Raw genomic sequence first — 27,913 nt, 5'->3', positions numbered from 1 at the left:
CCACTGCGCCACCAGGGAAGCCCTAAACATTTTAAGTGTTGGTGATATGGCAGTGAATAAAGCAAAGTGCCTGCTTTCCTGGAACATATATTCTAGTGACATAGCTGCACACAGAGTAGAAATATAAAGACAGATGTGGGATTGATATAAAGACTGAATTCAGAATAGTAGACACCTCTGGAAAGGGCCAGGGGAAGTGATTGTGGCAGGGCACAGAAGCCTTCAATTATTTGCAATATTTTATTTCTTAAGCTGGAAAGTGGGTAAACGGTGTTTGCTATATCATTCTCTATATTTTTTAGTCTGTCTTATATATCTTATAGAAATCAATTTAGTTCTGTTTCCTACTTCTGCTTCTACAAATTTCTTTCGTTCCTTTAAAAACACATTTTCTTCCATAGGTAATAGGAAGGTCAAATGAAACATAAGAAGATTAATGGAGATGTTCTGGGAACTAGCTTTAAATATTTAAGAAAGCCTATGTGTTTGGAAATGACACAAACTCTTGGACATTTTGAATAATATTGTTTCTAGAGAAAGGAAGAAGGTCATGGAAACACCAGCACAGAGCCGGGCCCAAAGAAACTAAGCAACTGCTTGTGAAATTAAGGACTGATTGTGGACTTAACTTGCTTGCAAGGAAAAGCCTGGGAGGGGTTCTGCTACACGTCCTAGAGACTTAACCTAGCCTGGCCACGAGGGTGACTGACATTTTGGAGGACTGGCCTCTTGATCAATGGACTGCAGATATTTTAGTATTTAATGTACACTCTGCATCCTGAGTCATGTGGGACTAAATCTGACCCAGTTTGACAGCTCTTATTTCAAACAATTTAGATAAACAGCCTTATCTGAAAATCTTCCTCCTTAGAATTCTTTTGTCCCATCAATAATCCTTGCTTTATTATTGAAGTGTATCTAATTAAAAGAAGTGAAAATATTGCAATACTGCCCTTAATACACTTTGGCCCAATAATCCCATTATTAGTAATCTCTCCTAGAATAATGATCAGAGATTTGGGCCAAGTTGATGTGTAATGATATGCCAGGGCAGCAATGTTTATAGCAGTGAAAAGATGAAAAATAAGTGCCCTGCAGTGGGGGAATGATGAAAATAAATATAGTACACCTAGTACCATATTTGTAGTAGAATAGTAGAATTATATTTTATACTGCCATTAAAAATGTGTTTACAAAAATGGTTCAATGACATGGGAAAGTCTATATTATTAAATGAAAAAATTTGATTATAACTTGATTAAATATCTATCTAGGAACCAATGAAATGCTCCAAAATATTAATGTTAATTTTCTTTTTTATACTCATTGTAATTTTTCAAACTTTCCCTGGCATGTAGTTTTGATTTTATAAATAAGAAAAAAGTTGTTAAACTAAAAAAAAAAAAAAAAAAGGAAATGGAAGCATATTATGTACTGAAAGAGAAGCAATCTTGACATTTTGACAGACTTGACATTTTTTACAATCTTAGACATTTGTTTACAGGGCTTGCTCATTTTATTTTTATTTTTTTATTTTATTTTTTTTTTGCGGTACACGGGCCTCTCACTGTTGTGGCCTCTCCCGTTGCGGAGCACAGACTCCGGATGCGCAGGCTCAGCGGCCATGGCTCATGGGCCCAGCCGCTCCGCGGCATATGGGATCCTCCTGGACCGGGGCACGAACCCGTGTCCCCTGCATTGGCAGGCGGACTCTCAACCACTGCGCCACCAGGGAGGCCCTGCTCATTTTATATAAGCCTGTGAAGAGATTAACTCCTATGATTGCAAATACTAGGATAAAATATAAGCTAGTTTGTGTGTGTGTGTGTGAGGAGCGGTTTTCTGAGGATCATTATTATAGATTCTGGGGCAGCAGCATGACTTACTGGAAAGAGATGAACTTGGAGTGAAGACATTACTAGTTGTGTGACCTTGGGGATAATGATACTTTCCTCCCAGGGTTGTGGTTAAGATGAAGCCAGATCATGAGAGCTCTGGGCACAGGATAGGCACTTAATAAAAGCTGCTGACTCTGAATTTTCTTCAAGGTTATGAACATACAGTAAAAAACTGCAAGTTTTAGGTTGTGTTCTCTGCCAGTTTCCTCTAGACAAGATTAATCAAAAAGCAAAGTGGTTTTAAAAGGAGTGTTGTTGCATTTACTGTTTAGAACCAAGTGTGTTCTTCATGAGTCAGCAAACCTCTAAATCAAAGACAAGACAAACAGGGCTTCCCTGGTGGCGCAGTGGTTAAGAGTCCACCTGCCAATGCAGGGGACACAGGTTCGAGCCCTGGTCTGGGAAGGTCCCACATGTCTCAGAGCAATGAGGCCCGTGCAACTACTGAGCCTGCGCTCTAGAGCCCGCGAGCCACAACGATTGAAGTCCGCGCACCTGGAGCCTGAGCACCGCAACAAAGAGTAGCCACCACTCACCACAACTAGAGAAAGACCGTGCGCAGCAACGAAGACCCAACGCAGCCAAAAAAAAAAAAAAAAGACAAGACAAGCAAACAGAAGCCCCATCCCTAGCACTACATGGTGTGACTCCAAAGTCCATCTCGTTTGTTCTTCTCTGGGCCCATTCCCACGCCTGACCTCGTGGGGAGTTCTAGCAAAATCATCTAAGGGTAAATGAGCTCCAACTGTCTTTGATTCCTCGTCACCCCAACACCCTGTCTTCCTTTAGATCTTGGAACTGAACATGGTTTCTTGGTTTTCCAAAGTCCCCTTCAAGGGCTATCCTGAAGAGGAACCATAGTGTGGTAGTTAAAACTTAGTCTCAGTGATGTCAGACTGCCTGGTTTTGAATCCTTGACATGTTACTTAACCTTTCTGGGTCTTAGTTCTACGTCTGTAAAATGGGAATTAAAAAAAAAAAAGCCTCACAAGATTGTGGCCAGGTTTAATGCATGTGATGTGCTCTGAATCGTGCCTAAAACATAGAAAGCACTCAAGAAATTTTAGCTATTATTATGATTACTTTTCTTGCAGGTTCTTACTCTAAAAATCCCTCATAAATGCAAGGGTAGAGAGCGCCGTCCTCAGTGAGAAGGTGGTGGAGGCTAGGAGCACAGGTTCTGGCACTGGAGAGGATGGAGAGGGTGCAGCGTGGTACAGCTCTGCCTCTCTCCCGCTGTGTGACCTGGGAAAAGTTGCTTAGTATCTCTAAGTCTCAAGTGAAACTTGGGGCTGCAGGTAGGGTTGTTAAGATAACTGAACACTGCTTACCATTGTGCCTGATTCTCCGTAGGTACTTGATACATTTTAGCAATTATTATTGTTCTAAGTGTATGGTATATATTATCTCATTTAGTCTTCACAAAACCCCCATTTTGCAAGTGAGGAACCTTTGGCATTGAGAAGTTCAAGATCACACGGGTAGTAATTGGCAGAACCAGAACTTAAATCCAGATAGTCTAACACCCCAACCCATGGTTTTAACCACAGTACACCCCTGCACAACACCAGCTCTGCTTAATGATAAGGAACTCATTTGTGCTTCAGGGTCAATGGCCAACAGTTACTTAATATGTTTCTACTCCTCCTAATAGGGTTATCTTTTAAAAGAAAACTCCTATGATTTTTGATATTTCATAATACAATAATTTTTACTGGTCTGAATTTAAGCCTGAGAAGGATTGTACAATTAACAATGTTCTAAGATGATAGAAATTTTATTCAGCTGCAGTTAGTTACATTTGGTTAAATGATATAAGCTAATGATGAAAAATTGAGAGAGACCTTCTAGTGACACAATATCACCCCCCTTTAGATTCCATAGAGATAGGATTTTAGGTACTGAAGCAGGCTAGTGGGGGTGATATTTAGATATTTCTGGGATAATGATGGTGGGAGTTGATGTTACACACACACACACACACACACTTTAGCCCTTTCTTAAACAAACAGACTCAGAGATGGGAAGGACCTTAGGAGGCATATAATTTTGCCACCCAGTACAAAAATCATTTTTTGTAAGCATCCCTGAAGAATGGCTACCTAGAATTTGTTTGAATATCTTCAGTGAGGTATTCAGCTGGATAACACTAGTTAGAAAACTCCTTCCTATTGATCTGAATTCCACCTTGTAATTACCATCTCTAGGACTTGATTCTTTCTTACATAGTAATATAGAAGTCTAGTTCTCTCTTCTAAAATAATATAGTCCCTTACAGATAACCGAACTTCTTCACTGAACAGTTAATTGTTGAGCATGAGTCAGGTGCTGTGCAAGGCACTGGAAATAGAGTTGTGAACCAGACCACAAGCCCCGCCCACCATGGAGCGGGCAGGCCATACTCTCGGGAAAACATACTTCTCCGCTTAGATATTTCCAGATCCTTCATCCACGTCTCGTCTGATAGTTTTTAGATCCCTTAACATCCTGCTACCCTCTTTTGAAAACATGTAAATTAAAAAAATGTCACCATTGCATGTAGATTTGTTTTAATTCCTGTTCTCTGTTTATAGTTTATAGAATATCAGGCTTCTTCCTTGTACATCCCTTTGAGATTCTTCTTTATTCTGTTTGTGAAGAAAATATTTCTGAATTGCCTTCCTATACTTTCTCAAGCATTATGCAAAGAATTGAGGAATTATAGTGAAGTAGACATTGTCCGGGTCCCTAGGTATAATCTCCTGGGGGAGAAAGACATGTATACAAATGACCATAACACATGTGATGAGTGCTATGACAGAAATAGGAATAAGTGCTGGTAAAAGTAAGGCAAGTCTGTTGAAACCTTTCAGGATGGGACTGGAATCCCAAGTAAATTTTCACTGTTTTATTATTTTCTTCCTCTCTGTGCTATTATTTAATGTATTTTGAAGGGAGGGGTCCTTCCAAAATCCTGAATGGAAAACTGGTGTTCTGTAGTATTTTCTATCTACATTCAAAAGAGGATATGAGAAACTTACAGTAAACAATCATCATGTTAAGACTTTATGTTTCTGTAACTACATGTATAGTGCTTTACATCTGTTAGAATGCCTTGATAGAGAAATCAGCTCTTTAATCTTCACATTATTTTCTTCATTCTATAGATTTGGAAACTGAGGCTCAGGGAAGTAAGCGGATGTGTCAACAGCACGAAGTCACTAAGTGGTAGGACCAGAATTCAAACCTGTCCAGGACTCTAAGCCTGGGGGCCTTTATTTGCCTAGCTGCAACCACCATTCCTGATAAAACCATGGATTTGACACAAAAATTCCCGAAACCCCATAGAAAAAGACAGATAATTCATCAGTTGGTGGACAATGGTAACCTCGCTCCTTGGCAACCGACTCCGAGGAGCAAAGGGCAGCCTCCCCACATCCCTTTCTTGCCACTCGCATTTAAGTCTGTATGAGCCTGTGTTTGCTTTTAGATTGGGTTTTCAGGCTTTTGTGCACTCTCCCCACCCTTACTTCTGTAAATACATAATAAGCCCAGAAGGTTATCTGGTTTCCCATTAACAACAGTTTCCTGTCTTTTAAGGCTCCAAGGCACATCACATCACGGATCACACATGAGTTCTATTTCCTTTCCTTTATTATGCAGGGATGCTATTATGTTATCACAAATATTTTCATTTTGCCTTCAAAATGACAGGGCATTCAAGGTTATTCCGGTTAATAAGATGTCACAGGAGCTCATGAAATTAATTTTGAAACCTGTCTGACAAGAATAATAAGGTTTTTGAAAAGAGAAAAGCAAACGGTCTCTACTGATCAGTCCTTCATATGTTTTTACCCCTGGAGTATATCCTATTGCTTTGAAATAAGGAATTCTATCAGTTCTTATTTCCTTCTTCAAAGATTTCTCCTCTAGTCCTGTGATGGGTCACACCAGACCTGCATTGTGATGAGGCATTCACTTTTATGTCTCAGAGTGTGGAAATATACTGAACTTCTGGCTCAAAATTGGTAACCTAAGTCACAATGTTGCTGTTTAGTGTTTAATATCTATACTGAAAATGTGAAGGATTCCCCTGACTTTTCAGTGAAGAATGGTGAAAATACATCCTTATATAATTTATGAGGTTTGAAAATGGGACTTGTCTTTCTTCTTACAGAATCAATTAGCTGCAAACGGCCCATGGCCCATGGAGACAGTCAGGAAGGGCTGGCTGCCTGAACGTGCAGCAGATATTTTTGTTTTAGTGTTTCGGGAAAGCTAGACTTACATCTTTCTGACCTGGGTCCTTCTCCCTCTCCTAAGTCCCTGCTTTCATGCTTCCAAGAGGCCACCAATAGTTTTCACTACCAAGTACAGGTACTTCCTACAGAGGTGAGAGGTAAACCAGGCCATTCCAGCTTCCCAGCTTCAGTCAGTCCTTGTAGAACTTGCCGGAAAAACCTGATTTACCCATTAGAATAGGACTCAGGGTGTCAGCTACAACCTGATAAATCTCCAAATTATGATCAGTGCTGTATTGTTGAAATATACTGCTTTGGGAATGGCACTATTTTAAATCAGCTTTACACATACAACCTAACACAGGTTTTGGCTTAGTGCAATATTTCTTGATTTAGAAGCTGAATATCTCTACGGAAATTCTTTTGAAATACACATGTGTGCACACACACGTTAAAGTCTGTTATCTGTTCTGACTGGGGAATGTGGCATTATGATTTTATTCAGTAAGTCTATTTTGATCCTGACATTGTCCCTGTCACAGTGTAGTAGACACAAAAGAAGTACATGATAGCATCCTCCCTCTCAAGAAGGAAAGAAAGAAGAGGAAATATTTACTGCATGGTCGACTGTGTCAGGTGCTTTTACGTGGATCATGTCTTTTAATGCAAATAGCCTGGGGGTATTATGTTTGTATTTACAGATGAAGAAACTCAGGCTTGAAGAGGTTAAGTAACTTACAACCCATAAGTGTGGCAATGAATTTGAACTAGGTCTGTCTGGCTCCACAGTAATGCTCTTTCTCATAATGGATGCATGAAGGAGACAATCAGGGAGTAATAAGAGTCAGTGTGCAATGAAATACAAAATTACATATAATCAAGTGTTAAGACTTAGGGTATGGGGCTTCCCTGGTGGCACAGTGGTTGAGAGACCGCCTGCCGATGCAGGGGACACGGGTTCATGCCCCGGTCCGGGAAGATCCCACATGCCGTGAGCGGCTGGGCCCGTGAGCCATGGCCATTGAGCCTGAGCGTCCGGAGCCTGTGCTCCGCAACGGGAGAGGCCACAACAGTGAGAGGCCCACACACCGCAGAAAAAAAAAAAAAAAAAAGACAGGGTATGAACCTCAAGTGCTTTGGGTGTTCAGTGGGACAGGCAAGAAATGAATATCTTCTTTAATTATTAGAGAAGGTCTCAAGGAAGAAGAAGCAGGGTTTGAAATGATCCTTGTAGGATTGCTAGGATCAAATATTCTTTTTAATAAAGAGCGGGTTCATATTTGTGGCATAGAGTTATATATATATATATATATGTATGTATATATTTATAAATATATACATATATATATATATATATATATATATATATATATATGGTTTTTTTTTTTTTTTGTGGTACACGGACCTCTCACTGTTGTGGCCTCTCCCGTTGCGGAGCACAGGCTCCGGAAGTGGAGGCTCAGCGGCCATGGCTCACGGGCCTGGCCTCTCCGCGGCATGTGGGATCTTCCCAGACCAGGGCACGAACCCGTATCCCCTTCATCAGCAGGCGGACTCTCAACCACTGCGCCACCAGGGAAGCCCCCAGAGTTATATTTTTAAAGAAGTCAAATGTACCTCTAGGTCTTCTGGGCTTTGCTCCCTAACTGTGGTCTGTCCACTTCCCTCCCTGTCCTTGGTGCACCATCCCTTACACTGCTAATGCTCTGCCCTGTTAGCATATTCGGTAAAATTCCATTACTGAGTGAAGCATACTATGGACAATCTCTGTGCCCCTTGGGAGTTCCTCCGCTTTCTTTAGTATCTTTAGTCCTAGAAGAGTGTCTGGCACCTCTGGGACACCCAACTAACATTTGCTAAAAAAATGGAAAAAAATGAAAAGGATCGATTGGTCAAAAACCAATTTTCAGGACTAATGTCAAATGGGCTATCATACTCTATATGAGACTCCAATCCTGTTAGGTTTCCTTAGTTCATTCTTTGCTGGATTCCACAATGTTTCAATCCTCCACTCGCTTCAAATCTTGCACTCTTAACAGATGGTTTTGCCTCATGAGCATCCCACTATTAAACATATAAACCCACACTCCCATCCAATCGATGTTCCTTCTGTTACAACGTGCATGTGGTCCCTCTTCTGTTCTTAGGCTTGTCTCTCCACCTGTGCTTGAAAACCCTGTGCTTTAGTTCCTCCTGTATTCAGAGGAAACTGCCTCTCTGTTGTCTATTATCCTTCTCATGAATGAGTGGATCCTTCCTATGAGTTTTTAAACATGTTCAAGTGTCTTCTATTACAAACAAACAAGACAGCCTCTCCCAGCAGCTCTTTGGAAGGTCAACAGTTTCCTCGTTTCTATATACAATGGCCATTTTTCATTCTCCCTTTTTCTAATCTTTGAATCAACACTTGACACTCTCTGCTTCTTGAAATACTGTTTTCTTTGCCTTTTAGAATACCACATTCTGCTGACTTTCCTCCTATCTTTCTAACAGCTTCTTTCACATCTTTTTTGCTGCCTTGTCTTCCTCTACCCAGCCTTTAAATTTCCTCAGTACTCAGCTTTAGACCCTCTTTTCTCTCTTCTCAATTCTGCTGTCTTTCTTTAAGTATCTCATCTCCACTCAGTTTCAAGCTCTACCTATATTCAGAAGCTCACAAATTTATATGTCCAGCCCAGATCTTTCCTCTAAGCACCAGACCTGTATATTTCACTCTTCACTTGAATTCTCTACTTGGGTGCATTAAAGCACTTTGTACTCAGCATGTCTAAAATGATATTCATGCTCTTTCCTTATGGAGCTGGTGTCCTCTTACTGTTCTTGCTCAGTGAATGTCACTACCATCCACCCAACTGTACAAGTTAAAAACCCAGGCATCATCTTCAACAGCTTACTCCCTCTTGGCTCTTATTTCCATTCCAACACAAAGTCCTGTTGATTTTACCTCACAAGTACCTCTCAAATTCATCCCTTCCTGTCCATCTCCTCCACTACTCCACTCCAAGGTACCATTCATGATCTCTTGCCTGGACTGCTGCAGCCTCTCCCTGGACTTCCCAGATCCATTCTCACCTTCCTCCAAATGTTCTTCATATTGCAGCCAGCACAATCTTTTTTTAAAATTTAAACACAAATATAATGTTAACACACCCTCCTCTACCTGAAACAAGAGAAAACAACTCTTCAGTACTTCCCATTGCCCCACTCTCCAGGCTCATCTCACACCCCCTTCCCCTTTACTCTGCAATCAGTCACACTGGCCTCACTCCACATGCTGTGCCTCTTCCTGCTTATACAGGCTATCTCCTCTTTCTGAACATACCTTGTTCTCCCCATCCTTTCCTGTTCTTTCACTTTCTCACACATACCTGGTTACCTCTTACTCATCTTTCAGATCTCAACTGAAGCATCTCTTGTCTTAGAAAAGCCTCTCCTCACCTCACTGATCACCTGACCACATCTATGCACTGCACTATGTACTTCTTTTATTTTTTTAATTTTTATTTTATATTAGAGTTTAGTTGATTAACAATGTTGTGTTAATTTCAGGTGTACCTCAAAGTGATTCAGTTATACATATACATGTATCTATTCTTTTACAAATTCTTTTCCCATTTAGGTTTTTACAAAATATTGAGCAGAGTTCCCTGTGCTATACAGTAGGTCCTTATTGGTTATCTATTTTAAATACAGCAGGGTGTACATATCAATCCCAAACCCCCAATCTATCCCTCTCCTCCTCCTGGTAACCATAAGTTTGTTCTCTAAGTCTGTGAGTCTCTTTCTGTTTTGTAAATACATTCATTTGAATCACTTTTTTAGGTTTTACATATAAGTGATATCATATGATATTTGTCTTTCTCTTTCTGACTTACTTCACTTAGTATGATAATCTCCAGGTCCATCCATGTTGCTGCAAATGGCATTATTTTATTCTTTTTAATGTCTGAGTAATAGTCCATTGTATATATGTACCACATCTTCTTTATCCATTCATCTGTCGATAGACATTTAGGTTGTTTCCATGTCTTGGCTATTGTAAACAGCACTGCAATGAACATTGGGGTGCATGTCTCCTTTTGAACCATGGTTTTGTCTGGATATATGCCCAGGAGTGGGATTGCTGGGTCATATGGGTAGTTCTATTTTTAGTTTTGAAGGAACCTCCATACTGTTCTCCAGAGTGGCTGTACCAGTTTATATTCCTACCAACAGCATAGGAGGGTTCCCTTTTCTCCACACCCTCTCGAGCATTTATTGTTTGTAGATTTTTTGATGATGGCTATTCTGACTGGTGTGAGGTGATATCTCATTGCAGTTTTGATTTGCATTTCTCTAATAATTAGCAATGTTGAGCATATTTAATATGCCTCTTGGCCATCTGTATGTCTTCTTTGGAGAAATGTCTATTTAGGTCTTCTGCCTATTTTTTAATTAGGTTATTTTTGGTTTTTTTTTTTTGCAGTACACGGGCCTCTCACCGTTGTGGCCTCTCCTGCTGCGGAGCACAGGCTCCGGATGCTCAGGCTCAGCGGCCATGGCTCACGGGCCTAGCCGCTCTGCGGCATGTGGGATCTTCCCAGACCGGGGCATGAACCCGTGTCCCCTGCATCGGCAGGCAGATTCTCAACCACTGCGCCACCAGGGAAGCCCCAGGTTGTTTGTTTTTTTGATATTGAGCCAAATGAGCTGTTTGTAAACTTTGGAGATTAATCCCTTGTCAGTTGCATTGTTTGCAAATATTTTCTCCAATTCTGTGGGTTGTCTTTTTGTTTTGTTTATGGTTTCCTTTGCTGTGCAAAAGCTTTTGAGCTTCATGAGGTCCCATTTGTTTATTTTTGGTTTTATTTCCATTACTCTAGGAGATGGGTCAAAAAAGATATTGCTGCAATTTATGTCAAAGTGTGTTCTATGTTTTCCTCTAAGATTTTTATAGTAACTGGTCTTGCATTTAGGTCTTTAATCCATTTTGAGTTTATTTTTGTGTATGGTGTTAAAAAATGTTCTAATTTTATTTTTTAACATGTAGCCGTCCAGTTTTCCCAGCACTATTTATTGAACAGAATGGCTTTTCACCATTGTATAGTCTTGCCTCCTTTGCTGTAGATTAATTGACCATAGGCGTATGTTTTTTTCTGGGCTTTCTATCCTGTTTCATTGATCTATATTTCTGTTTTTGTGCCATATCATACTGTTTTGATAACAGCAGCTTTGTAGTATAGTCTGAAGTCAGGGAGCTTGATTCCTCCAGCTCCGTTTTTCTTTCTCAAGATTGCTTTGGCTATTTGGGGTCTTTTTTTTTTTTTTTCTAACATCTTTATTGGAGTATAATTGCTTTACAATTGTGTGTTAGTTTCTGCTGTATCACAAAGTGAATCAGCTATATGTATACATGTATCCCTATATCCCCTCCCTCTTGCTTCTCTATCCCACCCCTCTAGGTGGTTATTCAGGGTCTTTTTTGTCTCCATACATATTTTAAGATTTTTTGTTCTAGTTCTGTGAAAAATGCCGTTGGTAATTTGATAGGGATTGCGTTGAATCTGTAGATTGCCTTGGGTTGTGTAGTCATTTTGACAATATCGATTCTTCCAATCCAAGAACATGGTATATCTTTCCATCTGTTTGTTTCATCTTTGATTTCTTTCATCAGCATGTTATAGTTTTTGGAGTACAAGTCTTTTGCCTCCTTAGATAGGTTTATTCCTAGGTATTTTATTCTTTTTGATGTGATGGTAAATGGGATTGTTTCTTTAATTTTTCTGTCTGATCTTTCATTGTTAGTGTATAGAAATGCAAAAGATTTCTGTGTATTAATTTTGTGTCCTGCAACTTGACCAAATTCACTGGTGAGCCCTAGTAGTTTTCTGGTAGCATCTTTAAGATTTTCTATGTATCATGTCATCTGCAAACAGTGACAGTTTTACCTCTTCTTTTCCAATTTGGATTCCCTTTATTTCTTTTTCTTCTCTGATTGCCATGGCTAGGATTTCCAAAACTATGCTGAATAAAAGTGGCAAAAGTGGACATCCTTGTCCTGTTCCTGATCTTAGGGGAAATGCTTTCAGCTTTTCACTGTTGAGAATGATGTTAGCTGTAGATTTGTCATGTATGGCTTTTATTACGTTGAGGTATGTTCCCTCTATGCTCACTTTCTAGAGAGTTTTTATCATAAATGGGTGTTGGATTTTGTCAAAAGCTTTTTCTGCATCTGTTGAGATGATCATATAGTTTTTATTCTTCAATTTGTTGATGTGGTGTATCATACTGATTGATTTATGGATACTGAAAAATCCTTGCATCCCTGGGATAAATCCCACTTGATCATACACACTGCACTATGTACTTCTTCTCCCAAATACTTAATTCAGTTTTACTATTATATTTATGTGATTATTCTACTATTATCTATTTCTACCATAAAAGCCATGATAGTAGGAACTGTGTCTTCTTTTGCTCCCCATATATTTTCAGTAACTCATTTAAAAATCTGGCACATCAGATAGTCTCTACATTAGTTGAATGAATACATAAATTAATAAAGTAGAAGTCATGGGCATGGCTGAAGGAGTTGTAAAAGAAGAGGGACCCTCCCACTCCTGACAGAGCCCATTAAGGCATCTAGACAGGTTTTAAACAGAATGAGTATATAACAGTGTCAAACATATTCTTCCTTCCTTGAAAGCTGGCATTAAACAAACAGACAATAAAAAGGAACTTGGTCAACACAATATTTTAAAGGCAGGGCAGAGTAAGAAAAACCATGCTGGGGGGTGGGGAGGAGACAAAGAAATAATGGCCATAGAGGTGGCATAAGCCAAGGGAACCAAGACTTCTGAGAAAGCAGAAGTGCCATCAAGCATCTGGAGCCCCAGACATTGTAAGAAACAGGAAATGTTCTCCTGACTTGACATCAGTTAGATGGCTCTTAATTGTCTCTTAGGGGAATAGGTAGGCAGAAGTTGTTTTATAGGACAGAATGGAAGGTGAGGACGTAGGAGCAGGGCAGCTGACATCTCTTTCACCAAATACGGTGTTGAAGGAAAGGGGTGAGGAAAGACAGTATCCTACTTGGTCTTTCTATGACACTTGGCACTGTTGATGGCTACCTCTTTCTTCAAAGTGGGGATGGTGGCTTGTTAGATAGAGAAAAAAGATACTCTGAAGATGAGAACTTTAGAAAGATAAAGCAGTATCAGTTAATGGCTCAAGGTCCTGGGGCAAATGGAAGGAATGGGATCAAGGACTTGGGCAGATGCTGCATCTAGAAACTCTGTTGTTAGGAGCATATACATTATGAATTGTTATGTCTTCCTGGAGTATTGACCCCACCCCCCTTTATCATTATGTACTGCCCTTCTTTATCCCTGATAACTTTCCTTGCTCTGAAGTTTTGCCCTGTCTGAAATTAATATAGCTATTCCTGCTTTCTTTTTTCTTTTTTTTTTTTTTTTGCCGTAAACGGGCTTCTCACTGTTGTGGCCTCTCCTGTTGCGGAGCACAGGCTTCGGACGCACAGGCTCAGTGGCCATGGCTCACAGGCCCAGCCGCTCCATGGCATGTGGGATCTTCCCGGACCGGGGCACGAACCTGTGTCCCCTGCATCGGCAGGCAGACTCTCAACCACTGTGCCACCAGGGAAGCCCCCTGCTTTCTTTTAATTAGTGTTAACATGATATATCTTTCTCCATTCCTTTACATTTATCTATATGTGTCTTTATATTTAAGATAGGTATCTTGTAGACAACATGTGGTTGGATCTTGTATTTTGATCTACTTTGAAAAACTCTGTCTTTGAAGTATTTAGATCACTGATATTTAAATTGTTTGTTGATATAGTTGGATTATCATCTAGCATATTTGTTACTATTTTCTATTTATTGCCCATGTTCTTTGTTTTTATTTTTGTCTTCCAAACTTTTTCTGCATTGGTGGCTTTAACTGAACATTTCATATGATTCCATCTTCTCTCCTTTCTTAGCATATCGATTATATTTCTTTTTAAACCTTTTTTAAAAAAGGGTGGTTGCCCTAGAATTTGCAATATATATTTAAACTAATCCAAATCCACTTTCAAATAAGTGGACAGTATAAGTACCGTGTAATAACAAAATATTCCTAATTCCTCCCTTCCATCCCTTGCTGTCATTCATTTCACTTATGCATAAACACACATAATAAAATATATTGTTGCTATTATTTTGAACACACTATTATTGGTTAGATCAATTAAGAATAAGAAAAATAAGTTTTTATTTTACCTTCACTTATTCATTCTCTGATACTCTTCCTTTCTTTATGTAGATCCAAATTTCTGACCTATATCATTTTCCTTCTCTCTAAAGAACTTCTTTTAGCATTTCTTGCAAGGCAGGTCTACTGGTAACAAATTGCCTCAATTTTTGTTTGTCTGAGATAGTCTATTTCTCTTTCACTTCTGAAGGATAATTTCACAGGATACTAAAGTCTAGGTTTTTTTTCCTTCAACACTTTAAATATTTCACTCCACTCTCTTCTTGCTTGTATGGTTTCTGAGGAGAAGCCAGATGTTTTTCTTATCTTTGCTTCTCTGTAGTTAAGATATATTTTTCCTCTTGCTTCTTTCAAGATTTTTTTCTTTGTCTTTGATTTTCTGCAGTTTGAATATGATTATGGGTAGATGTAGTTTTTGATTGTTTTTATATTTAACCTGCTTGGTGTTCTCTGAGCTTCCTGAATCTGTGGTTTGGTGCCTGACATTAATTTGGGGAAATTCCCATCATTATTGCCTCAAATATTTCTTCTGTTTCTTTCTCTCTTTCTTTTCTTTCCAATATTCCCATTATATATGTTGATATATTACACCTTTTGTAATTGTCTCACAGCTTTTGAATATTCTGGGGTTTTTTTTTCAGTCTTTTTTCTCTTGACTTTCAGTTTTGGAACTTTCTCTTGTCATATCTTCAAGATCAGAGATATTTTTCCTCACCCATGTCCTGTGTATTATTGAGCCCAACAGAGACATTCTCCATTTCTGTTACAGTGATTCTGATCTCTAACATTTCTTTTTGATTCTTAGGAATTTCATCTCTCGATTACATTAGCCATATGTTTTTGCATGTTGTCTACTTTTTCAATTTAAGCCCTTAGCATATTAATCATAGTTTTAAAGAACTCCTATTCTGATAAGTTCAGTATTCCTGACTTATCTGAAGACTCTTGTTCTAATGCTTGTTCAGTCTCTCCAAACTGTTTTTACCTTTAGTATGTTTTATAATTTTTTGTTGAAAGATGTATGTGATGTACTAAGTAAAAGGAACTGCAGTAAATAAGCTTTTATTACTGTAGTGGTAAAGTGTGGGTGGAGGAGACATGTTCTATGAAGTGTACATAGTCTTATGATGAGGTCTCAGTCTTTTGGTGAGCCTGTGCCCCTGGACTGTGAACTTGACCACTGCTTCTCAGGTTTCCCCCCCCTTAGATGAGACAGGATGGCTAGAGGGGGATGGAGTTGGGTATTTCCAGTCTCCTAGGTAGGTTAGGCTCTAATAAAACCCCAGTAGGTTAGTTTCTCTTGACAGCAGGCCTTGTTAAGAACAGAGTGCTCAGGTGGCTTTCAAAATGATTTATTTTTCACCTCTGCCTGCTGGAAGCATGAGGAGACTGATATTCACTGTGAGAATCTGGTAGAGCTCCTAGTGGTAAAACCCACAAAAGTTTGGGGACCCCATGACTGGATGTCCATGGAGTTTTTATCCTCAGACTTGCCTACATTGAACCTCCAGCAATTCATCAATTACAGTTTAGGTTTTCTTACCCTGGCCCTGGTTCTTGTGGAGGTTTTCTGCTCTGGTAAGTTGTGATTCGCTGAATCTGCCTGTTTCTCCAATTTTAGGTGCAGCAGTTTGCCTTGTGACCTCACTTCTAAGAAGAGACTTTTCAGTTTGTTCAGCTTTTTATTTGTTAAGACAGTGGTAATTTTTAAGCTCCTACATGCCAGACTAAAAACCGTAAGTGCTCCATTAGGATTCACTTAACTAAAGCAATGGTGGCCTCTGTCAGCTACAGAAAGACACTGATTGCTGAAAAGTTGGGTCTGGGGGAGGATAGAAAGGGGTTCACATTTATGAAGCATTTGTTCCATACAAGGTACCTTATACTCCCTACTTCTTCAAACAGCATGTCTAAGTGGGGTTACTGTCATCACTTTTGAGAAGACGAAACCCAGGTTTGAAGGAGTTAGCAAGTTATCAAAAAGTTACATATTAATTAGAAGAACTGGAAATCATTTTATTGACTTTTTAAAAAAATGGACATTTATTGAGCACATACTGTGTGCCGGGCAGGAGAGCAGAACACAGTCCCTGCAATGCAAGAGGATATTACAACACAGGGTCTCATGGATCCCCCAAGAAGGTGGCATGTAATGAGAAGGGCTTCCTCAGGGAGAAGCGTGGTTCTGATGGAGCATGAGTAGGGGTTATCCGGAATAGGGGTGATAGGGTTGCGGAAGCTTCCATATAGAGGAAAGAGACTGTGCAAAGCACAACCCACTTGCGGGGAACTGTAAATGGCTTGGTGTGGCTGGAGCATTCAGTGTGTTTTAGTGATCGGCAAGGGAAGAGTTTGGGGAAGGAGGGGAGAGGGTCAGACTCTAATTTGAAAGTTCCCATGTATTATGATAAGAGGTTCTGATTTAATTCTGACATCAATGAGGAGCCATGAAGAGTTTTAAGCAGTGGAATGTGATGATTGGCTTGGCTTTTCAGCAAGATGATTTTGATGGGTGTGGAGCCTGGGGAAGGGAGACTGGTTAGGAGACTGTCTCAGTGGTCCTGGGGAAGAAGGGTCAGGGTGTGAACCAGGAGAGTGACATTGGAACTGGGGAGGGAAGGAGAGATGCTTGCAAAGGAGAACTGACCAGCTGATCAGCTTCTTGATCAAACTGGTGTAGGGAGGGAGAGAAAGGAAGGAGACTAGGAAGATGCCTTGGTCTCTGGCTTGGGCAGCTGGGAGGATGGTGGTATCATTCACAGAAATAGGGGAAGCAGAAGGAAGAACAGATTTTGTGGGGGAAGATGGTGAGTTCAGTTTTGGACATGTTGAGTTTGAGATGCACATGGGAAATCCAGCCAGTGCTGTTTAGCAGGCAGACGTAGGCGCTGGGAGCCCACCAGGGAATTCTGAGTGAAGTGAAATGCTCACATTTCCTCACTATTCCTTGTGAACAGAGCCCCAACCTTGTTGAGGTTTCCATGTTTCCATGTTGAGGTTTCTCTTAGGAAAAGAGAAACTGGCTGTGGTCAAGCTTCTCAAAGGAGAATGAATATGTGCAGTGAGGATTGAAGGGTCCCTGGCCAGGATGCTGGTGGGCACCCGCACTGAAATAATAGACCAACAGAGTGCAGCTCAGCAAGGAAAGCAAGAAAGAGTGAGCCAAGAAGTAGGAGGAATGCCAGAGAGAGGACACATGGTGGGGGCCAGAGCTTTGTGGCCCAGGCTGGCTTCACACTCACTAAACCCGTCTCTCTCTTCCTGGGCACCTGAGTAAGCTCTGTTTTCCATCCTTTTGCCTCTTCACACAGAGGGAGAGCCAGTGACTAGGGATGTCAAATGATCGTGGGAGGAAGAAATGTGCAATGAAGAGTAGGTCCCCCTTCCCATGCTTTTTCCTTTCCCATCCACGATCCCTCTGGAGGTCTCACTGGAAGGAAAACACTCAGATTTTGAGTTTTATTTGTTACCATAGCAGAGCGTCACCTATCTTTCCTGATCCTGGCTCTGCAGTCAGACGGCTGTGTTTGAATTCTGTCTTTACCTCTTGCCAGCTGTGTGACCTTACATAAACTGCTTAATTTCACTGTACTTCACTTTCCTTATCAGTAAAATGGGGATAATAATATCAATTTCACATAATTGTCTCAGGATAAAATGAGGTAATAAATGTGAAACACTTAGAACAGTATTAAATATTATAGAAGTGTTAGAAGCTAATGGAGAGGACACTGTCAAGAAATGGGGACGGTTGGCTTCCCTGGTGGTGCAGTGGTTGAGAGTCCGCCTGCTGATGAAGGGGATATGGGTTCGTGCCCCGGTCCGGGAAGATCCCACATGCCGCGGAGCGGCTGGGCCCGTGAGCCATGGCCGCTGAGCCTGCACGTCCGGAGCCTGTGCTCCGCAGCAGCAGAGGCCACAACAGTGAGAGGTCCGCGTACCGCAAAAAAAAAAAAAAAAAGAGAAATGGGGATGGTTTATAGCCGCGGTCAGCAAACTATGGCCTCCAGGTCAAATCCACTCTGCTGCCTGTTTTATGCACAGCCTCTCAGTTAAGAATGGGCTTTACGTTTTTGAACAGTTGAAATAAATCACAGGAAAATATGTGGAATTCAAATTTCAGTGCCCATAAGTAAAGTTTTACTGGAGCACAGCCATACTCTTGTTTAAATATAGTTGTGGCTGCTTTTGCACTACAATGGCAGGGTTTGAGTAGCTGCAGCAAATCCCTTATGGTTCACAAAGCCTAAAATATTTACTACCTGGTCTTTTACAGTAAAAGTGTGGTGTATCAAAGGCAGCAAAGGCCAAGAAAGATAACTAAAAAGTGTTAACTGGGGGACTTCTCTGGTGGCACAGTGGTTAAGAGTCTGCCTGCCTATACTACAAAGCTACAGTAATCAAGACAATATGGTACTGGCACAAAAACAAAAACATAGATCAATGGAACAAGATAGAAAGTCCAGAGATAAACCTATGCACCTATGGTCAACTAGTCTATGACAAAGAAGGCAAAGATATACAATGGAGAAAAGACAGTAAGTCTTTTCTCCAATAAGTGGTGCTGGGAAAACTGGACAGCTACATGTAAAAGAATGAAATTAGAACACTCCCTAACACCATACACAAAAATAAACTCAAAATGGATTCGAGACCTAAATGTAAGACCAGACACTATAAAACTCTTAGAGGAAAACATAGGAAGAACACTCTTTGAAATAAATCACAGCAAGATATTTTTTAATCCATCTCCTAGAGTAATGGAAATAAAAACAAAAATAAACAAGTGGGACCTAATGAAACTTCAAAGCTTTTGCACAGCAAAGGAAACCATAAACAAGACGAAAAGACAACCCTCAGAATGGGAGAAAATATTTGCAAATGAATCAATGGACAAAGGATTAACCTCCAAAATATATAAACAGCTCATACAGCTCAATATTAAAGAAACAAACAACCCAATGCAAAAATGGGCAGAAGACCTAAATAGACATTTCTCCAAAGAAGACATACAGATGGTCAAGAAGCACATGAAAAGTTGCTCAACATCGCTAATTATTAGAGAAATGCAAATCAAAACTACATTGAGGTATCACCTCACACCAGTTAGAATGGGCATCATCAGAAAATCTACAAACAGCAAATGCTGGAGAGGGTGTGGAGAAAAGGGAACCCTCTTGCACTGTTGGTGGGAATGTAAATTGATACAGCCACTATGGAGAACAGTATGGAGGTTCCTTAAAAAACTAAAAATAGAATTACCATATGATCCAGCAACCCCACTACTGGGCATATACCCAGAGAGAAAACCATAATTCAAAAAGACACATGCACCCCAATGTTCATTGCAGCACTATTTACAATAGCCAGGTCATGGAAGCAACGTAAATGCCCATCAACAGAGGATTGGATAAAGAAGTTGTGGTACATATATACAATGGAATATTACTCAGCCATAAAACGGAATGAAATTGAGTCATTTGTTGAGATGTGGATGGATCTAGAGACTGTCATACAGAGTGAAGTAAGTCAGAAAGAGAAAAACAAATATCGTATATTAATGCATGTATGTGGAAACTAGAAATATGGTACAGATGAACCGGTTTGCAGGGTAGAAGTTGAGACACAGATGTAGAGAACAAACGTATGGACACCAAGGGGGGAAAACCGCGGTTGCGTGGGGATGGTGGTGTGCTGAATTGGGCGATTGGGATTGACATGTATACACTGATGTGTATAAAATTGATGACTAATAAGAACCTACAGTATAAACAAACAAACAAACAAACAAAAAACAACTAATACTAAAAAAAAAAAAAAAGAGTCCGCCTGCCAATGCAGGGGACATGGGTTCGAGCCCTGGTCTGGGAAGATCCCACGTGCTGTGGAGCAACTAAGCCCTTGCACCACAACTACTGAGCCTGCGTTCTAGAGTCTGCGAGCCACAACTACTGAAGCCCATGTGCCTAGATCCCGTGGTCCGCAACAAGAGAAGCCACTGCAGTGAGAAACCTGTGTGCTGCAGCGAAGAGTAGCCCCTGCTCGCCACAACTAGAGAAAGACCCAATACAGCCAAAAATAAATTAATTAATTTATTTTTTAAAAAGTGTTAACTGGAATTGGTGATAGATTACCAGTGACCTTCATAATGGCTTTATTTGGAGTGTGAAAGTATAAACTAGATTTTGGTGTTGGGGTGATCATAGTTTGATTCCTGACTCAACTGCTTGTTAGCTGTTTGGTCTTGGGAAGTCATTTAACCTCTATGAGCTCCAGTTTCCTGAGCTGTAAATTGGGGATAAACAGAGCTACCTTCTTCTTTTTTTTTTTTTCGGTACACGGGCCTCTCACTGTTGTGGCCTCTCCCGTTGCGGAGCACAGGCTCCAGATGCGCAGGCTCAGCAGCCATGGCTCACAGGCCCAGCCGCTCTGCGGCATGTGGGATCCTCCCAGACCGGGGCACGAACCTGTGTCCCCTGCATCGGCAAGCGGACTCCCAACCACTGCGCCACCAGGGAAGCCCTGAGCTACCTTCTTGAGTTATTGTAAAGATTAGCAATAATGCATGTAAACCATAAAACACAGTATCTGGCTTAGAGTAAGTACTCAATAAATGCAAACCCTTGCTTCATTTAATCTTCTGTCCCCCAAATTGCTTTTCCTTTATAGGTAATGCCTTTTCACTATTAATATTTTATTTTTGTCCTCTGTGCTCTCTATGTTTTACAAGTCTTTGCTCAAATCTCACCTCTTTAATGAGGCCATCCTAGTTAATATTGACTCTCCTGTTTAATACTGTAATCTGCCCTCCCCAACCCAGCATTCCTAACCCTCCTACCGTTTTCTACTTTTTTTTCTTCTCATAGCACTTAACTATCTAGAGAATTTACTAATATATTATGTTTATTGTTTACTATATGTCTTCCCCACCTGTATGTAAGATTCTTGCCTGTTTTATACAGTTAGATATTCCAAGCGCCTAAATGGTACCTGGCACATAGTAGGTGCTCTGTTAATATTTGTTGAGGAGCTAAACGGAAAAAGAATAGGCGAGGATTTTTTTTCCTGCTCAGGACTGGATGTGCTCCTTCAATCTGGGGACTTGTCTTTTCTCACCTCTTTAAAGTTCTCAACCATTATCTGTTAAAATGCAGCTGTGCCCCATCCACTCCATTTTATTCTCCTGCAGCTCCTGTTAGAATATGTTGACCCAATCATTCCATCCTCAGTGTCTCCTAAGTTCTTTCTTTGACAATGATTTAGCGCTCTGTTTCATTTGAAGGAAATTTCCTCAGCTCTATCATCATCTCTCTCTCTCTTCTTTTAATCGGGGTATAGTTGTTTTACAATGTTGTGTTAGTTTCTACTGTACAGTGAAGTGAAGTTCCCTGTACTGTGCAGCAGGTTCTTATTTGTTATCTCTTTTATATATATTAGTGTATATAAGTCAATCTCAATCTCCCAGTTCATCCCACCCCCACCCCTATCATTGTCTCTTTTTAGCTGTGTCTAGTCTACTCTTCAACCTGTTAATTGAATTTTTATTGCAATGACAATATTTTTTTGTGCCTAGAATTTCTATTTCTTCCTTCCTATTCCTTCCTGCTTCTTCCTTTCCATTCTTTCCTGTACTTGTTTCATGGTTTCTAATCTTCCCTTTATCTCCTTGGATATTTTAAATATTCCCAGATTAAGATTTCTTTCAGGCTTTTCTGTTATCCCCAGTCCTTGGAGTGTGAACCCTTCCATTTGTTTAATCAGCTGGATTTCTTGCTACGGTTCGTTCCTTGTTGCGGTCTGTAATTTTGGATGGTGAGCTCACCCTTCACAGTGGTTGTCTGGCATTTGCCCTTGCTGGGGTCTTAAGAGTTAGCAACTGAAAAGGCTCCAAAAAAGCACCACTGAATGGCCTGTCTTTGGAGGTGAGGATGAGCGTGGCAGAGTGCAGGCGTTAAGGAAGGTGCCCTGAGTTCACTTCCCCACTGTGAAACTATTTGCATAACTGTGCGCAAATTACTCTTGGAGTCTTAATTCTCTTAATTATGAAATAAAGATAATAATTCCTATATACTAGAGATGTTGTGAGGAATTAGTATGATAGTAAAGTTAAGGAACTTATCACAATGTTTAGTATGTATGAAGTGCTTAATATATGCCAAAAAATATTTTAAAGATTTGTCAATATCTTCTCCTTGCTTTGTGATATCAGGGAAGAAACATAATGCTTGTGAAAATAGCTTTTGAATATGTATGTGAAACAGAGAGACAGCCATTACATCTGGACACTGGTCAGATCTATCCCCTTTATTTGTTACACATATTGGCTGAAAATGGGGGAAAAACAATTCCAGAAGAACATGCTCACTTGGCTTTCAGCCACCACAGAGGAGCACTGATGAGAATGGAAGGAAGTTTCAGACATGATGCTTTTTAAAAAATAAGGCCTAATTAGAGACTGGGATCATTTGCCAACTATTTTGGATCATTAAAATAGAGCAGGAGGAAGAGTTCTTCTGCTGAGAAAAAAATGACCCAGATAAATTTCTTTGGTTTTATTCAAATAGAAAATATATTAATATCTTGGCTCTGTTGTCCTTGGTCATCAGTCCTTTCAAAGGTTAGAAAGAGAAAAGCAGAGCCCTGAACCTGTAACCAATGCTTAGTAAATACCGTGGGCTTACTACAGGGAAGGGATAGAGACACAGGCAAATTCTTGGCCAAAAGAACCTCATGTAACCTCACTTCTATCTCATGTAACTTTTGACCACAAATCTTTCCTTAATTAATTGCCACTTTGAATCTGTGGATAAGGGAGGGTTAAAGGGCCAAAGTTAATGTATAAAAGCTGTATGATTTACCATGGGATAGATTATTTTAGTTCTCTGTAAACATTTCACAGAATGATTTGTAATTCTAATTTTCATGAAACATTTATAAAGACTAAAATTAGAAACATTTAAATAGAGAAATATTTTTAGATTCTAAGTACCTGATCTTCATAATCAGATCCTGTATCAGTGATCTCTCCAGTGTCCAACATCATCAAAGGATCAAGGTCTCTTGAACCTAAGGTTAGAAAAATAAAGATTACCTGATGGAGGCCATCCGTGTACATTTCTGAGGCAAACAAATGCCCACCAAGTTTCCATATTGTCCTGTTTACAAATATTTCCAGACTCTTCCCATCTGTCAGGCACTGTTTGGCCTGCAGATGGAAAATGCAGATGTAACAGAGCAGGACCCTATGGGGCCTTCCCAGGACAGACCCCCTCCCCCATATCCTCTGCTTCAGCTCCTCTCTGAAATACCTAGATAATAGTATCTGATGCACATTTCCTGAGTTGTTTTATAGATGCTAAAACCACCACCAAATGGAAGAAATTAACTACATGACGATCATGAACACCTAGCTCCCAGATCTACTAGTGCCTAAGGATTGATAATGTTAACCCCTGTGACACTGCCCAGTTACCTCACCATCAACCAATCAGAGAATTGTGCACAAGCTGATCACATACCCTGGGACACCTCTCCCTCACCTGGCTTTTAAAAATACTTTGTTGAAATCCACAGAGAATTTGGGCTTTTTGAGCACTAGCTGTTCTGAACTCCTTGTTGGTCACCCTGCAATAAATGCTGCACTTTCCTTCACCACAATGCGGTGTCAGTAGACTGGTTTTACTGCATGTGGGGGAGTAGACCCAAGTACGGTTTGGTAACACAGATACCTAGACACTGTCTGCACCCTTAAGAAGACAATGATCTTGTGGAGGAGATGAATTTATCAACAGTAAGTTTCAGAAACCAAAAAGAAAGACTAATTCTGATTATTACTAGAGGAGGTGATGGGGGTGGGATTCTTCACAAGGAAATAGTTTGTGAGTCTAAACTGTGAGGGTGAATACGGGTGGTCCAGGAGGAGAAGTGGTTTAAAGGTGTGCAATGGTGGCTGAGGAAGAAGGAACACCAGGAGCAAAGTACAGAGTGAGAGTAGAGCAAGGGGTTTCCAGGAAAAGAAGGGCTGAGTTTGCTCATTCCATGAGAACCTGAGAAGTTTTTCCTCTAGCCTTTGGGTCACCTTAGTCCCCGAAGGTGAGAAAAATCAGGTTAACTTAACATATTAATATAGAGTTTTTCCCCCTTAGGTACTACAAGTTACACTGAATTACGTTCCCATTAATCCCCAAGGCTCACACTTAAACCAGTAATTTTCTTAATGGGACCCCTGAAGCACAATTGATTCATCGTCCTCATCTAATGACTCTTTCTTGCTGGGAAATATATATTACCTAACTAGCCAGAAAGACAGAATTCAGTGCTGTCCATAAAAAGGCAGGCACCCTGTGAAGAAACCAACCACTCCATGCTTCATTGTAAACTTGCCCTTGCCAAATAACTCTTGTTCAGAATATGCAATGAGTAATGTTTAATGAAGATGAATTTTCAAAAAAATGTCAAGCATCTCACACACTTCTCAGATATGGACCTCTCCCAGAGATGCTGCTTCCATACTTTCTTCAAGAAAAAGAATCAAGGTGTGTCCCCACACAGTCTTTCATCATTTCTACTCTTCTCATCATTACCCCTGCTGTTCACCAAATTGACTAAGTACTAACCCATTATCAAATCGACTAAGTACTAAGCAGTAACACCATTGTTTGTTGTGTTTGTAATTTAAAAAAAAATTTTTTTTAAGTACAGTAAAGGCTTTCAAAATGGAGATACCTGACCCATCAAACAATTTTGGACAAGTAACTAACTGTAGAGCTACCATGTATAGTTGCATAAATGTGTACTGCACAATTCTTGGTGATGCCCTTGGCAACACCAGTGTTAATAAGGTGCTTGTAGAATGGAGTCGGGAGGACTATTAATAAAGTGAGGCTAGAGGGGTGATATGGAAACATTAATTTTATATATAATTTTTTAAGTAGAAGGATTATATACTTGTAATTTTTCTGTCTCTGTGTTTTAAGTATTTTTCAGATAAATACTTTTATTTATAAGGTGCACCTTATAAATAAAAGGTGTACCTTAGGGCCAAACTACCTGATGTCTCAGAACCCAGTTGGAAGACCATTTTGCACTTATGTGTTGGGAGACAGTAAAGATGTCAGAAGTAAAACGTGCATTATTCCATTTTAAGATCATGGACATTTTAGAATTTAATATTTCATAGAATCCTACCCTGTCACTTTAGAAAAGAGGAAAATGAGCTGTGGAGAAGTTATATAGCTTGGCCAAGGTCATGCAGAAAGTGACTGAGATCAAAGACAGAAGTCACTGCTCCCATTTTTAACATAGCCTGCTGACTCCAAGCTGTAAGCAGGCAAAATCCAAATGGCTTTATAAACATGACCTTTCATTACAGTGCTCTACAGGGGAGGACCTTGGAGGAGTGTGCTATCTCTTCTACATTCTGAGAAAATAGGAACAGTGAATGGCCGATGATGAAGTGGGTCACTGGGTGGCTGAGGAAAGGGAAGAATAGAAAGTGCAATAAAGAGGTGTCACTCTAGCCTGTGACAGTCAAGGTGGCTGCTAGTGACAGCACCATTAAAGGCAATGCCAATTTTAACTAGCTTTCGTTACTTCCACAATATGGATATTATTCACCACTGACTAGTGGTGATAGATAGTCAAATGATACCCTCCCCTTGGAATCTAGAGTGATTCATGTGCAGTGAGCAACGTGATCTGAACGCAAAAGCTCATTAAACATATAGCTGTTTCAGTTCCTGTGTCCTACTTATTTAATTAGAAACTGTTCTTTTGGTCGTTTTAATAAAGTACAACGTGAAGGACTCTTAGACAACCCAGTTAACAGAGATATTACACATTAATATTTGAAAATGGAACAAGATTATTAGAAAACTATCTTCAGCGATGGTAGAATGAAGAAGTCTTTGTTTAAAAAGCAACTTCTCCTTATAAGGAAGAAGAGATTGGCTTTCCTAATAAAATGTTTTTAACAGAAATTTTATTGTATCATCAAGGGGTGGAATTTCTTGACATGCTGTTGCTCTTGGCAACAGTACTAATAGATCATAGAAGGCATAGAAAAAGGATGTCATTATCAGCTCAGATAATGATTGAATAGCTTTCATTTTCTTTTAGTATTGGTTGCTTGGTTTGCTGAAAATGGGACCTTTAATAATAGTCTAAGGCTTGACATACAAAATAGGGAGGTAAATGTAACCATATGTACATATTTTTTGCCATCTTTCGTTGGATAATTTAACCAAAACAACTGCAATGATCTTGTTACTCAAAGAAGACAGCAAATTAGGACCTTTTGCAAAAGTGATAGTATGGCTTTCATTTCCCCCTATTTTGAATTTCTTGATTTCTTTTCAGATTTAAAAGTATACTTCCCATAGATAACAGAGGAAGGTATGAAATAGAACCCCACAGGGGGCACTCACTGTCACTAGTTTTAGACATTGAATGGTCTTCGGAAATATTTTCAGGTCGTCTCCTTAAATTTAAGTGGGAAGATGACAAATTGGCTTCAGAGGTACAGGAAGGCTAACCATACTGCCTTCTGGGACACTGGTAAAGACTTGTTTCCTCCTAGTGGATCTTTGATCTGAAGTTTTAGGAAGGCCCTCTTCCCACTTGGAGTACCAGATAGAAGGAGACTCCTGCAAGGCAGGGTTTCCTGCACGGTGAAAGGCGTCTGCAGATAAAGCTCCTCTCACATTTCTCCTGCCCTGTCTGAGGAAAGCGGTCTCTCCCTTCTCCTGTCTCTACTGCTAAACCGTCAGCAGCTTTAGGTGGGGTTGTATTTCTTCTCTGAATCTAAGAACAAAACTTAGAAATTCTATGCATTTGATACATATATGCTGAATGACTGAAAAATAGATAAAAGGACAGTTACGGTTCACTTTTGTGGATCTCAATCTTTTTTTTTTTTTCTTTTTGCGTTACGTGGGCTTCTCACTGCTGTGGCCTCTCCCATTGTGGAGCACAGGCTCTGGACGCGCAGGCCCAGCAGCCATGGCTCACGGGCCTAGCTGCTCCGCGGCATGTGGGATCTTCCCAGACCGGGGCACGAACCTGTGTCCCCTGCATCGGCAGGCAGACTCTCAACCACTGCGCCACCAGGGAAGCCCTCAATCCTTTTTTTTTTTTTAGCATCTTTATTGGAGTATAATTGCTTTACAGTGGTGTGGATCTCAATCTTAATCATTCGCTCCATGCGCACTTCGAACATTAAATCCCTTCTAAGCGCCTTAGGCATTAGGCACGGAGAATCCAGCTCTAATTCCAACAGACTTGGAAGTGTTAGTAGCAGTTTGTGTTAGAATTCCTTTGAAGGAGGGCATTGTATTTCTTTGGAAAAAAATATCCTGGCAGTATCTGGGACTAGAAGGAAGCTCCTCAAGGGAACTTGGGGGACTGTTCTGGGTGAGAAGAGAAGGGGGAATTTTTTTTTTTTCTTAGTTACTCCATGACAGCAGTGGCAGAAGGGAGGAAGAGAGGGAGAAGAGGGTAGAAGTCAACCTAGGAAAATGGGGAAAGGCTGTGCTGCATAAGATG

At 40.2% G+C, this 27,913-nt stretch overlaps 1 protein-coding gene across 6 annotated transcripts in view; it reads right to left on the bottom strand.

Moving 5' to 3' along the window:
• Positions 1 to 27,913, bottom strand: part of AK5 (adenylate kinase 5) — a gene marked incomplete at its 5' end in the record, with an annotated part of 242,780 nt that overhangs the window by 86,018 nt on the left and 128,849 nt on the right. For 5 of the 6 annotated variants that reach the window (XM_082612417.1, XM_082612415.1, XM_082612416.1 and 2 more), the window contains one exon: positions 23,361 to 23,437. The exons of the other annotated variant lie outside the window; for it this stretch is intronic. In XM_082612417.1, the coding sequence (XP_082468543.1) occupies positions 23,361 to 23,437 (77 nt within the window). The remainder of the gene's footprint in view (positions 1 to 23,360; positions 23,438 to 27,913) is intronic. 6 annotated transcript variants of the gene reach the window in all.

The sequence above is a fragment of the Mesoplodon mirus genome, assembly GCF_964341445.2.
Source record: "Mesoplodon mirus genome assembly, chromosome: 3".
NCBI classification, from domain to species: Eukaryota; Metazoa; Chordata; class Mammalia; order Artiodactyla; family Ziphiidae; genus Mesoplodon; species Mesoplodon mirus.
Note: the sequence above shows the minus strand (reverse complement) of the source record. Positions and strands in the feature narration are given on the sequence as shown.